At 38.0% G+C, this 13547-nt stretch overlaps 1 protein-coding gene across 14 annotated transcripts in view; it reads left to right on the top strand.

The window, feature by feature from the left end:
• The window catches only part of LOC124159256 (JNK-interacting protein 3), an 83826-nt gene that overhangs the window by 6403 nt on the left and 63876 nt on the right, over positions 1-13547 (top strand). For 10 of the 14 annotated variants that reach the window (XM_046534938.1, XM_046534950.1, XM_046534943.1 and 7 more), the window contains 5 exons: positions 1569-1713; positions 2374-2488; positions 7749-7896; positions 8613-8704; positions 9874-9909. In XM_046534938.1, coding sequence (XP_046390894.1) covers positions 1569-1713; positions 2374-2488; positions 7749-7896; positions 8613-8704; positions 9874-9909 — 536 coding nt within the window. The remainder of the gene's footprint in view (positions 1-1568; positions 1714-2373; positions 2489-7748; positions 7897-8612; positions 8705-9873; positions 9910-13547) is intronic. The other 4 variants (XM_046534951.1, XM_046534945.1, XM_046534944.1 and 1 more) reach the window with 1 other exon arrangement.

Genomic DNA, 13547 nt, shown 5'->3' with positions numbered 1-13547 from the left:
CAAAATTTAAAGTTCAAAATGAAATTGTAGTCAAGTCAAATATCTTTTCTGCCCTCTACAAGTACATAAAAAATCGCTGCAAGAGTGGCAAAATTTCCTGTTGTGCTGACATGATGATTGAGTTATAAAGAGGACATAGCTATCTTTGTTCCGTTTGGCTTCACATTGGGGATGGACTGTGGAGATATGGAAAGGAGAGGGGTGGTGGAGAGGAAGAAGCATGTTCTCTCAGTCTTCAAAGCAGTGGAGCTATGGAGGGGTTTGAATTTGGTAGTCCAGGGAGTTTTTAGGAGACAAAAACATTCGTCTTCTAATTTTGTGACGGAGATTGAGATGAGGATACTGTCCAACAACACCGACTTCGCACCCAGTGATGCATAGCAACCATCTCCATGGATCTTTGCCTCACGTCTGAATTCGGACTGTTGCATGATTTTTGACTGCGAAAAAGGTGGCACCTATCCCATCTTCAGGGCAAGCACATGTTGCTTGCCCTGAAGAAACATCTAGGAGGAGAATTTTGCCATGGAGGACAAGGTGCAAGAGGAGATCAACGCTTATCTTTGCAAAGCAGGCGGAAGCTGGTATGAAGATGGGATTCAAAAGTTAATCATGCGGATGAGTAAAGTCATCGAGTGCCAGGGTGACTACATCGAAAAATAGCTGAAACCATGATCTTTCGATTAAAGTATCCACTAATGTAAATAAATGTCATATTTAGTGACAAAAAAAATTGGAGACTTACTTTTAAGTTTTCCGTCGTATTTGCTGATGGTGCGACATGTGTAGCTATAGCATTATTATTATTATTGTTAAAGTATTCTACCAAATAAGGTCGTTTTCCATGGAGTTCATAAAAAGGATTCTGGAAGCCTCCCTTTCCATCATGTACTTCCCTCTTCAATTCGCAGTAAGGCCTACTCTCTTTCATTCTAGCTAAAAATCCTTTTCTCCTCCCTCCTCTCCCTCACTCACCAAACATTCTTCCCTCCAACACTGTTTTCAGCATCCCATCTCTGGTCAGTACTTGCTCCACCCATACCATCTATCTCCTCTGAATCTCATCCAGAAGCTGCCTCTTTTCACCCGCCATATCCAGCACTTTGTCGTTCCTACTCCTCTCCATCCACTTCACCTCCATTCTTCGCCACACCCACATCTTGAATGACTCCAGTCTTCTCTCATCCTCCTTCCTTAGTGTCCACGTTTCCACACTGTAAAGATTCACACTCTAGATCAGGCTCTTTACTAACCTTTCCTTTAAGCTATTACATAATGATCCTCTCATAAGCTCCTTCCTGTTCATGAATGCCTCCTTTGCTAGCGCAATTCTCATCCTGATGTCCCTACTGCTGTATCCGTTGTCCTCTTAAGTGCTGCCTAAGTAGTTGAATGACTATAGCATTGAGGTTTTGAAAATAAATGCTTCAACTGTATTGGGTTTTTGTTCAGTAAAGAAGAAATTACTTTATAAAAAGTTTCATTTCTTTATAAATAAAGAAATCTAATGTCTTACTGCTGCTGTGGTTAGGAATACATTTTTTATTGCTTTGTTTTTACTTTTACAGATCATCTGGTCCAGTATCTTTTGGTTTTGGCTCCCTGGAGCCTCCCGTCATGAAAGGAGGAGGCATAGGGAGCCCACTTGATTTTGTTGGCACATCACCTCCCGAAAGTAATCACTCAAACACTAGTCTCCGTAATGAATTACAGGTAATACTCCAGTTGTCACAATGATTGTGGTAAATTAAATGTATGCATATGGTTTTTCCAAATTCATTTTAGGAAAATTTTGCTATGGTGGATGATATTCTTCCATTTTGACTTGTCCTTTTTTCTGCTAACCGTAAAAGCTTGATTTGATATGCAAATGATTGCATGTCTTGTATCTACTGCTAAATTATTCATAGTTAATATAGTCATGAACAGTAAAGTAGCAATCATTTCATGCAGTTTTTTTCGAGACCTGTCAATCAACAGGGATCAGAAGTGATTTTATGTTTGTTTTAGATGTTTAAAGCCTTCTTTTTTAAGCCATGAATTACATTACCTTATATTTGGGGTGATTCATGGAATGGAACTGCAAAGTTTGTATCAATTCCAGAACCCCTTGCCTTACAATCCCCTTGTTGGAAATTGTGCAAAGAAAATCATAATTGATAAGCTTCTAAGTTCATGATACTAATGGTAAATTTTTGGGTAAGGTTCCTATTTTGGACTTTTAATTTAAGTAGGCCGTGGGATATAGAGGTGGTTTTGAATTTCTGTATGTTCAAATGTTTTTATATTGAAAATACCTATCTATTCTAATCTTTTTATCTAAAAAATAACTTTCTCTTTTCTTGATCACTTTGATTTACTTTTTTTACACAGAATGATACCAAAGCTACAGAGTCACCATTAGATGCCGGAGCTGGTAACCAAACACCAGGAACACAGCCCTCAAACATGGAAACTAGTGGTGGGGCTGTACATGCTACTGATGAAAGTAAGTATTTACAACAATTTATAAGTAATATTTACTTACTGCCTACTTTTTTCCAAGAAGTTGTATGCCTTAGGCCCGTATTCTTAGTCGACCCTGTAGGGCCAACCGACCCTGGATACATCATCAGCCCCTACATAAACCGATCTCGCCCTACATACGCCACATCAAGCCCTACATATGGCCGTTTTTGGAACTAAACGGGCCCTACTTAATGTAGGGTACCCGAACCAGCCCTACACCCTACGAAAAAATGGTGGCCAAATTTCGTCTGCTGATCACTTCGATTAAAGAATCCACGTTACAATGGATATTAAGGGAGACGAGCTCACACAAACCATTTTAAAATGTAGAGTAACACAGCAGTAAGGTAATAATATTACTGGAGGCTTTTGAAAATAGATCCTCTCTTGTTTTAATAGCTTGTGACCTTTCTAAAGCTTTTGATTGTGTTTCCCATCCACTACTCCTTAGAAAATTACAATATTATGGTATCAATAATACTGAATTAAAACTCATGGAGTCCTACTTAACAAACCGCTCGCAATGTGTTCAAGTGAATAATTCACTGTCTGCCCCTATTAACGTAACACATGGTGTACCACAAGGATCAGTCCTCGGTCCTCTTTTATTTTTAATTTTGATAAATGATCTCCCACACCATCTTCCTTGCACGTCAGTCTTATATGCTGACGACACTACTCTCATACATGATCTAAATGACCCCACCTATCCTTCGGATGTTATCCTTTCAGTGGCCGAAGAATGGTTCTCAGCAAACAGGCTTGCCCTTAACACAAATAAAACCCAACAAATGGTGTTCTCCTTAAGCCCTACTCTGTACCACACTAGAAATTTAAAGCTACTAGGCTTTGACCTTGATTGCAGACTAACATGGGATTGTCATACATCCTCTACAACTGCTAAGTTATCAAAAGCCATATTCCTCCTTAGAAAACTGAAAACACTCATTCCTGCCGAACATCTTCGAGCAGTTTACTTTGCCATTTTTCACTGCCACCTCTCCTATGGCATTGAGGTTTGGGGCCATTCTTCCTCATCTAAAGAGTTATTCATTCTACAGAAAAGAGCCATTATTATTACCAATTCTAACGTAAGGGAACACTGCAAACCACTATTCAGGCAGCAAGGGATTATGACATTGTACGGTCTATATATATTTAAATGTTTAATAAATGTAAAAGTGAATATTGACAGCCATAAAACTGGTGCTGATGTCCACCATTACAACACAAGGCTCAAACATAATCTGTTACAGCCCCACTGTAGGCTGTCAACTACAAAAAATTCTTTTGACCATGTTAAACTTTGCATGTTCAACCACTTACCTCAAGAGGCAAGAAATTGTACTTTAAGAAAGTTTAAATGTGTTCTTCACTCGTGGATAGTGACTCAAGCTTTTTATTCACTCAATGAATTTCTGGAGAGCAATACTCTAAATTGTATATTCTAGATTTAGTTTTTCTATGACGAAGACTATTACATTGTATTATGTTTAATGTTGAATAAATTATGATTATGATTATGATTATTACCACATTATATCCATCAAGGGACATAAATAATAAAATTGACTGAAGTATAATAAGTACAACATAGTGGTACACATCACCTTGTTTCTGTGGATACAGTAAAACCTCACCTTAACGAACTCCCGCTAAACGAAGAACTCCGTTCAACGAACAAATGCTATTGGTCCGGCCAATTGCCTATGTAAACACATTAGTGAAAAACCCCGATGAACGAACTCCTCTTTTACGAAAACTCCCGATCAACGAAATGAAATTTCGGCGCGATCGAGTGAAATTCACCTCCCAATAACCAATTTTTCCGGTTAAATTTTTATTTTCATATGAATAATTTAATATTCGTAGCGTTGGAGGGCAAATCAGAGACTTCCACTGAATAAGCCAATCAGAATCGTCATTATTAACCGTAACCATAGCCTTCCGTCGTGTGTTTCCGCCGACCCCAACTCGCGGCGAATTGCGAAAAATGTTAATGCTGACTTTCGTAAATAACTCAATGTCCCAATATTTACACGCTCAAAGATATGATATCTAGAGCTATGTACTTCGATCGCATTCTTTTGAGGGTTGTTTAAGATACTTTACAGAATTACAACGCGTAAATTCCGAGAAGCATTTTTTTTCACTCGCCGCCATCTTGGATAACTTCTTTAAAATTTAACTAAATTACGGAAGATACAATGTGCGCGCTAGAAGATGAAAGCCAAAATTTGCATCTCTTAATTATCTTTAATATATGACTCAGTAGTTACTCTTGTTTCATTCACATTGTTTATTTCAACATCATCTAAAAAATAGGAGAAACTTTTGCATTTGCCGCAATCTTGGATAAAAAATATTCGCACTTAAGACACGAAAGCCAACATTTCCCATTGATCTAGACGTTACTTGAATTGAGTGCTTTATTCTAAAGGTCAGTCTCTGTCTGTCGGCGATTGTAGCGATGTCCTAACGTGATGTGAAGCGGTGTTGATTTTCTCCTGAGAAAAAGGTTTGCGACGCCCGTCAATTGTTGCATGAAGAAGACGACACAGTCTAAACATGCCATATTTAGATTGGGCCAATGGTGATGCCTCACCCCTGTGGTGGCAGCAAAAATCCATGAATGACAGCGGGATTAATTCAGCGGTGGTTGGCGGGAGTTGATGCACTCATGGGGAAAGTAGATTTCTTCCTCGATCGCTGCACGGGCCCAAACATAGGACTAACAATAAAAAATGTGCGTGTTATTTTCTTCCCCCCAACTGCAATAGCTAAGTTGCGACCTCTCGACCGAGGGTTCATTTCTGCGGCAAAGCGGCATTACCGTCGGATTGTAGTGGAGTTTTTGTTTTGTCGAATGGATGTAAGGGATCGGCGAAATTGAAGAGGACCATTTTGCAGGTAATGCAAGGGCTTTGCAAAGCTTGGAAGCGTGTCGCACCTGTCACCATATTTAGTTATTTTGCAAAAACCGGGTTTGCAGTCAACAGCATCATTATCGTGACTTATTTTACTTCAAGAACTCCTGCATGAGGCCTTCCAAGCTGTTTTCTTATCGGGAGTTGTCAATCCGGTTTGCAGTCAACTGCGACCACGCGATGGAGAGTGATGACGAAAGCCGTGAATCCTGGCAGGGTCTCTCAAAAGTCATGAATATATTGAAGGGTCGTTTGATGAGTTCACTAGAATAGACTCAAATTTCGTAATCCGCGAAGCCAGCGAACTGAGGGTTGCAGAATATAATTTCTCGAAAACTCATTTTTCAAAATCGTGACGTATTTTACTTCGAGAACTCCTGCATAGGGCCTTTCAAGATGTTTTCTTATCGGCAGTTGTCCATCTGGAATGCGATGGAAATGATGCTAGTACAATGAATTATTTACGAAGCCCGCGACCGCAAATATTGCTATGGAGTATTCTGGATTCGACTACTATAAAGAAATGCTGCCACCCACTGAGCTTTAATGGGTCGACGAAAGTCGCACTCGCGCCGTTATGGTAGAGCGATCTTAATTTCATGATGAAGCTATAATTGGCGCTGTTACTTTAACTTTATATTAGTAATGGTCAAATCTATCGAATTCTTAATTTTTCAGTGTAAACTTCGCGAATACATGTACTCTATTTCAAATATTGAGAATAAAGGGATGGCCTCGCACTCACCGCTACGTTGCATACATTTTTGAAAACCGATGAAAAAGCACGCGAAGTGATTGAATAATACGAACTGAGGCTTCCTAAATGTGGTCTATTGCCCGCGATTTGCATTGCAGCTGAAGAAATAAGCACTGTTTTGAAGTATGCGAAGGTAGAATGAAGATAACGCCTGCAGACTTGCTTCAATTTCCGAGCCCCTAGAATGATGCAACGTGCGCATCACCTCCGGGGAACGAACTCCCGATCAACGAAACGGCAAAATTTCGGTCCCTTGAGTTTCGTTTAAGAGAGGTTTTACTGTATATATATTAATATTTTTCACCTCTGGCACTTGGTACACTTTTGAGAAACCAATATCGTTTACGTACAACAGTAGAAAACATTTTTCATGTCGCTATTTGCCACATAATAAACTTAACTACGGAAGGTAAAAGCGAATAACGAACCTTGATGATGCAACATAAGTTCTCGTGTCAATGATCGTATTTGCCCCATACTTACCACTATCTTGTGCGTACCGCTTTTGAAGTAATTGAAAGACAATATGATTCTACTTTTGGCTTGATACGACAGTATTTGTAGCGATAATTGATGTACCAACACGACCTGGCGGACGTGATGTCACCACTCCAACAAGTTAAAACTGCTTGAAAAATAACTGTCAGAATATTTCTGGACTAAATGTATATTTCTTAAGAAGTAAATTTTTCATGAATGCTTAATTATCAGCTTTTTCTCTCGGCTCCCAAGAAATTTTAACTTGTTAATCTCATTTTGTGGTTCAAGTTGTTTTGGTACATTTTTAAACTCTCCATTTCTAACTGAAATGTTCTCAGTCTTTCAGCATCTTTCCTTTCCTCAATCTCTCTTCTGATTCTCATTTCTTCTTTCCTCTGTTTGTCGGTCCAATCTTTTCTCTTTTGTCAAAATCTTTAGCATCTCACTAACAAATCCTCGTTCTAATTTTTGCTAGGTAGTATTTCTTTTCTGTACTCCATAACTCTAGCTTACTTTTCTATGTCAACTCCAGGCCCATCTGCAATTTTCTGTATAATGTATTTAGTGGCTTTGGCTTAGTGGGAATCATAAGTATTTTATAAAATTGATGAAAATCTATCTCCCCAAAATCCCCCTGTATGTCAGACAGGAATAGCTCTCAGAATGCTTAACCATACAGCCAAAAAGGTATCTCACAGGGAAAAGCACACCAACAAGATGAAGTGCCCCTCGAGGTTGTATTATTTTGTTACATAAGCTATGAGATGTAGGTGTTGCATACTCATATGATTCTTTGTATGTAAGCCCAAAGATGGAACTCCAAAAAATTGGCAAAGAATGTTGTTTTAATTACCCAAACTGATGACGCACACTTAATTTATTTTATGGGTACACAAATCAAGATGTTGAGAAGGAAGATACTGCATAATTAAATAAGATTAAATTAATAAATATGCTACTTTGTATGAAATCCAACTTTCTTGAATTTGTGTGTCTGTTTGACTTTACAGCCGACTAACAGGTTTTGTGTATGTGTATCATCAACCTCAATAAATTTTATTTATTTTTTAATTCAGCAAGCATGGAAATTTGGTCTGAAGAAACAAGTCCAATGGGTGAAATTCCAGATTCTCAGAGGTCTGTTTCTGTAGAAGGAGTTACTCCCACTGATCCTCAAGATGAAATTAGACAGCATCAAATTGGTGGGAGGAGTCATACCAAAAAGTAAGTCCCTTTTCTCTTTTATGGTTTTATGGTGGAAATCCTTTTTTCATCCGAGTTCTGCGGCTGCAATACATTTTCATGTGGTTCTTAAGATAAGCATGTGACCCATGATAGCCAGAGTGGCCATTTGTGTTAGATTACATCCCCTGTCTGCTGGATTTATCTTTTTGAATTTAAAACCCCTCCGAGGTAGCCACGACAGGCCTTGAAAATAGGTGTTCATTTAGACGGTTGGCCACTTAGCAGGCAGTTTTGTGATGGATCAAATATGTAATTGTAATGTTTTGTGATGGATCAAATGTGTAACATAGGCTTTTAGAAAATCACCCACAAGTGCAAGTTAAGTGCGGAAATCCGACAGAGGAATAGTCATTTGCCTTGACTGGGATCCTAACCAGTGCCCCCTGAATGTGTGCTGTATGTTCTACCACTTGAACTACCTTGGCATAGAACTGATTTTGTTCATGGCCATTATTATGTATTTTTGATGATTGATCAATGTATAGATCAATGTTTCCATTAAGTGAAATTGTTACTTTTCAATGGCTCTGATAATAGGACAAGGAATCTGATTTTGTTCCTTGCTCTTATTATAGCAAAATTAAGAAGCATCATATTACTTCCTCATAATAATTGTGTGTTCATGTTTTTATGATTAGATACCACATTAACATTATTGTCTGCTAGGTAATTTTCTCTTATGTTTGGTTTTGTAGAGAGCAACGTATTGGCAACACGTTGTACCAGGAACTTAGTTTCCAGGATGCCGATGCGTTGGGAGAAATGGATGAGGGTGCTGATATTACAGGTATGGTTTTTTAAAATAACTTTTTGTATTCCTACATTTACCCAAAAAATTGTGATGATTGATATTTCCTGTATAACAGAATGTTATTCTTAGCCAGTAATAAGTTATAAGAAGTGTTCTGCTTTTGATTACTATTTTGTGGGCCATTTGTAAGATATATATTCTTTTTAGTGGCAGTACAAAGGTAGCTTTTGACAATTATTAATTTGATCTATTGGTATCACACTAGGGAAAAGCTATGTTAAGGTTTTCAATTTATGTTGTCATGTTGAATATTTACACCTCTCTTTGGTGATTATTATTGTATTTTTGAAGAAATTCAAGTAGGAAGATCATTTAGTCTGTGTGTTGTGGTTAAATTGAAAGTAAAAAATGGACCTTCTGGTTGGGTTTTTCACCATTACCATCGTCCATTTTCTGTTTGTATTCATAATAGTCTGGAGTGAAATTTGCTCATGGTGATATGGATATTACCTCGATATGCTAGTCATCAGAATCTTTGTTGGTATTCACAGTGTGTTCTCACTGTTCTAAGATTTCAGCTTTGTTAATTGTTATGTGGGAAACCTCAAGGAATACCTCTTGAATATTAGAACTAACCTGTGGCATTTTCATCGTCACTTACTAATGCATAGATTCACTATTTCCAAACCATAGAAATCTTCACATGAGGGTAAAGTCCATATTTTAGTTACTTGCAGTAACAAAATTACTTATTTGTCATCTCTGTTGCAAAATATTAGGTCTTTCTGTAGTTACACTGTTATTTTATGAATAATTTAAATTTATTCTTGAAATTTGTGAATGAAATTGATAAATTATGGGATATCACAGCTAGAATTGTTAGTTTAAACTATGAAAAACTTAGCCAATTACGATCTGGAAAATCAGTCTTCAGTATCGATGATTTGAAGGCTTCTTACTTACCAAGAATACTGATATTTAAATGATATGATGAATTAAAATTTGATGTTTTATGTGGGATGCATGCTATACTCAAGTAATAGGGGAATTCACTCCATTAATCATTCCATCAATGTAAATCAATAAGAGTTTATTGAAATTCAGTGTGATAAGTGGTTTTATAATTTTATTTAATGGTGTGCTTATTTTGAATTTACTGACTAAAAAGTTGGTTTCTTTCTTTTTCTCTTAATTCTAATGCTCAGGGAGTTGGGTGCATCCTGGAGAATATGCATCCTCTGGTTTGTATTTACCCCATATTACATTAAGCACTGCATTGGGCTGTAGAGTAGCTTAGGCTGAGTTGAATGCACATTTTTTTTAAGGGTTAAGAGCAAATAGTATGAGCATATGACTAGGTAAATATGGTGTGTTATCTATGTTAGATTTCTGAGTTAATGATGTTGGAATCATAGGTATGCAATCTATTTCCGATTAATTTTTTTGAAGTCAAGGTATGCCTTGAAGTTTTGCTATCACTGTCAGTATATTGTGTCAGTTTATTTCCCTCTAACTAATACTGATTTTTTAATGATTTTTAACATTTTGGGTTTGTCTACTGATTTTTTTTATCTGAATAGTATAAATAGAAATGGCATATTTTCTTGGTTTTTTATTTTTATTTGGAAAACAGAGTCTACTTCTGTCATGTTCAGTTAGTAATCTAACGGTTTTTGTATGTGATTTCAAGAAGGCTAATTGAATTCATTGCCATCAATAGGATTCATCTGTCGGCATGAAGTAAGCTTTCATTTGCTAAGTACTTATAAGACTTTTCAAACCACCCTGAATTGAAATTAGTGCATCCAGTTGTATTAATATTGCATTGTTTAAATCTTATCTTAATTTCAAGACCCTTCATTTTCATTTCCAAGCTTGTGCCTCTGCAACAAACAACATGCCATTGCTGCATTGAGCAAAGTATTTCTATCCCAAGTCATGGCATTAGGGATTTTCATTAGTCTAAATTTCTGTTGCCGTCTCATTCTGAGTACAGTAAAACTTCGATTTTACGCACTTCGATTTTACATCAAGTCTCGTTTTTACGCAGCGGCACTCAAGTCCGGCCGGAAAGCATAGGGAATTGCAATGGTGAAACTTCGATTTTACATCTTTTCTTGATTTTACGCAGTTTTTCGATTTTGCGCAGCATAACCCCATCCCCTAAGAAGTCGCTAATCTTGATTTTACGCAGTTGTCTTTCGGCTTGTTTTGAAAATCCGACTAGAGCAATATGAAGTTAGGTTATTATTTCGTCTCAATGAGTTGCAAAAATGAATACAGGAACGGTTGAAATGACGTCGCGCTGTTGAGCGTGAAACTAAAAACATCGCGAATCTAATTATTGCTTCCCCGTGAGCCCTCTCAGTAATATTTCAGGCTCCATTACGCACGCGAATGTCGCTCTTAGTTCAAATTCGCCGTAGAAGGATATAGAACCCTAAAACACACGGCAATCGCCGTGTATGCGTAACTACTTTTGATTAAGACATGATCGCTGGAGATATTAACATTATCACCTTTCGTTTATTATTCGACTTATTGATCGACGCTGTTTATATCCAGAATTATGAGCTACGGAATATCTATCCCCAACGCAAGGCTTTTTAGAATTTTGCCAACGCTATGTTTTCCGTCGCCCCAGCGAAATATGACGGCGAAATGAGTCGTTAAAAATACTCCCGTGCCAAAATCTTGGCTTCCAAGGTGATCCAAAAAAGATAGTCGTACTTCTAGTATGGACGTAAGTCGATGGTGATTCAACACGATGGTAAAAGCAGCATGCGTTGTCTCATTCCCAGGCTAATCCCACAACTGCGGGACAAATGGAGGCGGGGAAAAATTGCTTGCGCTGCGCGCTTATCAGAACCGACTCAACTTGTATCTCGTTGTCAGAGGGTTTAAATTAAACATGGTTGGAACTTGAATAGCTATTAGCTTAACTCCGCTAGGTGGCAAGCGTTTTAACGGAACGGGAGTTAATGCCCTCGGAGAATAACTCGAGTCGTCAATCGTCATGTAATAATTGAAGTCAAATTCAAGACGTGAGTGATAAGGTAGTCCCTTTAAACTCAGGAATGGCTTGGTACCATTAAATCGAAATACAAAAAGTGTCCGGAGTTGTTATCATGTATGGGGAAGCAAAATATTACGTGAAGCTGAGTCACACGGCTTGTGAGTCGAAGGTCCCGGCGCTGAATTCGCGGAAGAATGCCGACAGAGAAGCTATTCCCGGTGGAGTCAATCTACTAATGCTAAAATTTCATGGGGAAATGCTTTTTTAATGCGTATAAATTATAAAGAAGGAAAATTTTTCCGGACTATTAGTCATTTGTTACTCAACACGGGCGGCATGACGGCAGTTATGCGGTCATTTAAATAGCTCATTTAAAAAAAGTGATCTAAGCACCGGAAAAATCTGAATTTCCGAATATCCCGGGTCCTGTGTGCTCCGTATTATCTATGGTATGCTAATTGGAGGTAACCAACGACTGGGATCATTAGCGCCATGAAGTACCTAAGGGCTGGGGGGATAGGAACCCTATGTTGGCATTAGCCAGGTTCTAATGATAAGCTCAAAAGGGACCAGGACTTAACTTCCCATCTGATGGACAGAGTGGTGCACTGGAAGTGCCCTCCACATTAGACTCAAGTAGGGATAGGGCCAACTCTGATAAGTCTCTGCTACTGCCAGGACTTGAACCCAGGCCCAGAGGGTGTAAAGCCTTTGTGATGTATTAGCAAAAGTTTGCTCCCTGTTAATGGGGTTAATTTGGATGATTATCCTCAGGTATCGTGCGAAAGTTGCGGGTGACTCCCGTAAAAGTTATCACCGCGGCTAGTCCCGGTAAACTTTAAACTAATCCTCAGGTATCTCATTTCTTCAATCTCCAATCTTTGTTTGTCTGCAGGTGGTTAAACGGATATCCTGAAAACTGCTTTTAATGAGAATATTTTCGAAAATTAGGTTCTCTGCGACCATTTAGTATCACCATTCCGAAATTTCTCCTGGGTAACAGAAGTAATCTTAGTGCCAGAAATGCTGGAATTTCAACCATTTTGTTCAACCATGGGAAACACTGTTCAGGAATGCAACGTTGTTTCTCTTAAGGTAACACCTCATCTGTGGTGTTGCTTTTGAGTAAATAAGATTATTAGGCTTCATTTTCCGAGCAATAATGAGCAAGTGCTATCCTGAAAACTATACTCCTCCTCAATACCAACTCTTGATTTTACACACTTTGATTTTACACAGTGCCCATATTTCGGTCCCTCCAACTGCGTAAAATCAAAGTTTTACTGTATTTCTTGTTTATCAGTCCAGTGGGGTCTTAAGGCAGATCTTGAGTTGACAGAGTCGGTTAAAACTTTCTTAAAAAATATCTGTATTCATTATATTGATATGTATGATATTTGCATTTATAGTTAATCAATTTCTATTCACGTACATTTTTTGTGGATGATTTCGTTTAATTGTTGATTGAAATCGCACATGAAAGGGAGTTCATTTTTCAGTGTTAGTGAGCCATTTCATAAACAATTCTCAATTGTTATGTTCTGTGTTCCATAGAGACATTAGTTTTTAAGTGTGTAATACTGTCGAGTTACCATCCTTTACCCAAGCTCTTGTGGTGATTATGTTACAAATGTCATTGTCGTTAAGTATTTCGGATTCCACCTCATTGTTACTCTTTGATCTAACATGGAAAAATCCATTTATGCATCGCGTATCATGTATGCATAAAGCTTTTTCAGAATTAGGGAGTCAGCCTGCGAACTGAAGTGCATGATGGTACATTTTGAATGGCTTAAATTTTTCTGTATGTGTAGCTAGTTTATTTTAGTCATGGGCACATTATTGTTATGCAATGGTTTGTCC

Source organism: Ischnura elegans, chromosome 5 (assembly GCF_921293095.1).
Source record: "Ischnura elegans chromosome 5, ioIscEleg1.1, whole genome shotgun sequence".
Classification (NCBI taxonomy): Eukaryota; Metazoa; Arthropoda; class Insecta; order Odonata; family Coenagrionidae; genus Ischnura; species Ischnura elegans.
The sequence above is the reverse complement of the archived record's forward strand: the minus strand, read 5'-3'. Positions and strand labels throughout refer to the sequence as shown.